Source organism: Aptenodytes forsteri, unplaced genomic scaffold (assembly GCF_000699145.1).
Source record: "Aptenodytes forsteri isolate BGI_AS27 unplaced genomic scaffold, ASM69914v1 Scaffold208, whole genome shotgun sequence".
In the NCBI taxonomy this organism is placed as follows: domain Eukaryota; kingdom Metazoa; phylum Chordata; class Aves; order Sphenisciformes; family Spheniscidae; genus Aptenodytes; species Aptenodytes forsteri.
The window spans coordinates 29,590-32,689 of NW_008794963.1; the positions used below are offsets into that span (position 1 = coordinate 29,590).

Genomic DNA, 3,100 nt, shown 5'->3' on the forward strand with positions numbered 1-3,100 from the left:
CTGGATTTAACTCCATTCACCACAACTCTCTGGGCCCGGCCGTCCAGCCAGTTTTTGACCCAGCGCAGAGTCCACCTGTCTAAGCCGTGAGCCGCCAGCTTCTCTAGGAGAATGCTGTGGGAGACGGTGTCAAAGGCCTTACTGAAGTCCAGGTAGACCACATCCACAGCCTTTCCCTCGTCCACTAGGTGGGTCACCTGGTCATAGAAGGAGATCAGGTTGGTCAAGCAGGACCTGCCTCTCATGAACCTGTGCTGGCTGGGCCTGATCCCCTGGTTGTCCCGCACATGCCTTGTGAGCGCCCTCAAGATGAACCAATCCAGCAGAACAGGAATAAAAGTTAGCCTGAGCTTAACTCATCTTGTTGCCTGTCACTTCTCCTCACTTTTTAGGCTTGTCAATCTTCCTCCTAGTAATGGCGGGGCAAAGAGAAGCAGCAACTGTGTCAGCATCTCACCTTTAATGATTTTCTGTGTTAGCTGAGAGTCCACTGCATGATATTGCTAAGCACGAAGTAACTGTTAAAAGTGTGCTTCCAAAAAAATGATAACAAAAAGAAACTTTAATGCATGATGAATTATTCAGAGAGATTTTTTTTTTATGGGCCACACAATAACATGCAACTTTATAAAGATCTGCTGTATCATCCCTCTTCTGGAAATATTAAAATCAGCACCTTTTCACTGTGCGAATCCTCAGCTTGAGGAAAATACACAGGAAACTACAGGGATGTTTTCAGTAAACTTCAATAAGAATCCCACTGGAAAGTGAAGTTACCACCTCTCTCTTTTTAGTACTAGGTCGGGTTGAACACTGGAGCAGGCTGCTCACACTTGCATCACTTGGAGATGTTCAAAATTCAGCTGGACAAGGCCCTGAGCAACCTGAGTTATCCCTGAAGTTGGCCCAGCTCTGAGCAGGCCATTAGACCAGATGACCTCCTTGAGGGTTCCTTCCAACCTAAATTATTCCGTGATTCAGATAAAATAAATACTTTAACAGCCAAATCTGACAAATTGGTACATTTTAAATGTGGAATAAAATAGTGAAATGTTAAAAGTATGTTTAGTAGTCTAGTGTATTTCTGACCAAAACCAAGTTTTAAACAGCTCTTTCTCAGCTTGTTCTTTGTTCTATGGCACTATTTATTGACAGACAATTACAATACTAATTTTTTTTTTAATCCTCTCCAGTCTCAGATTTTGTTTTGGAAACGGTACAACAGAATGTAGCTCATCAATGGATCCAAAGTAAAAGAGAAGAAATTATTGATCAGATGACTGAAGCATGTTTGAATCAGTCACTGGATGCTCTTCTATCAAGATTTTTACTCATGAAAGAAGACTATGAACTTATAAGCACCAAACCTACAAGGACATCAAAAGTCCGACAACTTCTTGATACCTCGGACAGCCAAGGAGAGGAATTTGCCAGAATTATAATACAAAAGTTGAAAGATAACAAACAGCTAGGACTTCAACCTTATCCAGACATTGTATCTCATTCTCTAAGACTGCATCTTTAAATTTATTCTTTCTGTATGAAGCCATGTGAATATTTCTTACAACACGATTCTTGTTTCTATATAGTAGTTTTATATATGGACTGCTTTGTCTTTACTGTGCCTTTGTAGAGTCTCAGAAATGACACTGAGTTCATCTAGACTGCATTTGGTGAGTTACAAATTAATCAGTTGGAGTGCAGTCATAAAGCCAAACACTTGACACTTATTGACTCAATTCATGTAAGTATTTTGTTTATACATGACAAAGAAAAAACATTAAATGTTCCCTGTTTTACATATTTTCTGTTTATACATATCCTTTCCTTTCACCTCACAGGATTGAGACAACCCATCTCAACTTGGCATATTGGTTTTTCTCCCTCCATCTGGTCTTTCCCACAGAGGGAGAAAAAATCTAGGTGCTCTATTTTGGGGCTTGTATGCTGTGTTTATAATAAATTTTCTTCTTTCAGCCATACTGGTTACTCCTCCTGAGATACCGGAGAAGAGCGGTAGGTAGGAGGAAGTTTACATTGCATTTTTACAGGATTTTTATTATGTTTTGTTTTGTTTTTCCCATTTTGTTGCCAGGGCAAGTGCTTCAGACCACTGCATTAGAAGAATGTCAGTCCAAAAAGGAGCCCAGGGGCAAGGAGGACATTGTGCTGATCGTCTTTGTTCTGCTAAGAACGGATACATTAGAAAGGGTGCAGCTATAACCTTTTACATTATTTGGTTACACCCACTTAAATTCCTCTTGAAATCGTAGTATGATGAAATCCACATACAGCTTATAGAAAGGAACCCTCAGTTAATGCCTCTTTCACATTTCCTTAGTTAATGCCTCCCTTACCTTTGTCATCTGCCATAAACGCTTCTCATGTCATGTTGCTGGGTCAAACTTCTAATTCAATTTTATTTTTAGTATTTACATGATGAGCAGTAGTTTGGGTCTGTACAAAGATCAAGCATGCACTGCCCTGCCAGTTTGGAAGTGATGTGTATGGGTCTCTCCTGCCATGACCTGCCTTAACCTTCTCAGGACAACATCTCCACTGTCCCTTTTTTGTCTGAAGGATGGTACTACCAGGTTGAGGCACAAATGGGGCCATCTGAGAGTAAAAGTTATGTGATTTTTTTTTTTAAGCTTATTTCAGAAAGCCTTAGTGATTTTACCTAGGTGGCTTCAAACCCAGTAAAGAAATTACTGGTTTTAATTTGTCAGAAAACAGCACAGGCAAATGATTTACACAAGCACTAATAAATAATTACAAATTCTGCTAACGCTGTCTAAAATTTGGGAAAATCCAAACTTCTGGTACAAGAAAGCTGAAATCTACCTAAACTTCTATATGAAAAGGAGCAGATAAATGAGAAATCCTAAGTGATGGCTGTTTGGAAGCCAATGGAGATGTGAGATCTGCTCCATTTCAGTGATTCAAGCTTCAGTGTGGGCGTTACTGGTTGCCAACAGCTTAATTTTTTCAATATCTGTCTTAACTTATTTTGTGAACTGAATCACAAGAATACGATGTGTAATTTATTGGATAGAAAAGGGTGTCTTTTAATTTTTTTAAAATAAGTTTTTGGCATAAA

The 3,100-nt window shown here is 39.3% G+C and overlaps 1 protein-coding gene across 1 annotated transcript in view; it reads left to right on the forward strand.

Annotated features, from left to right (window-relative positions):
- Positions 1–1,754, forward strand: part of RIPK2 (receptor interacting serine/threonine kinase 2) — a 23,549-nt gene extending 21,795 nt beyond the window's left edge. Inside the window, exon 12 of the mRNA XM_019471057.1 lies at positions 1,194–1,754. Within this exon, the coding sequence (XP_019326602.1) occupies positions 1,194–1,525 (332 nt within the window). The 3' untranslated portion in view covers positions 1,526–1,754. The remainder of the gene's footprint in view (positions 1–1,193) is intronic.
- The last annotated feature ends 1,346 nt before the right edge of the window (positions 1,755–3,100 follow it).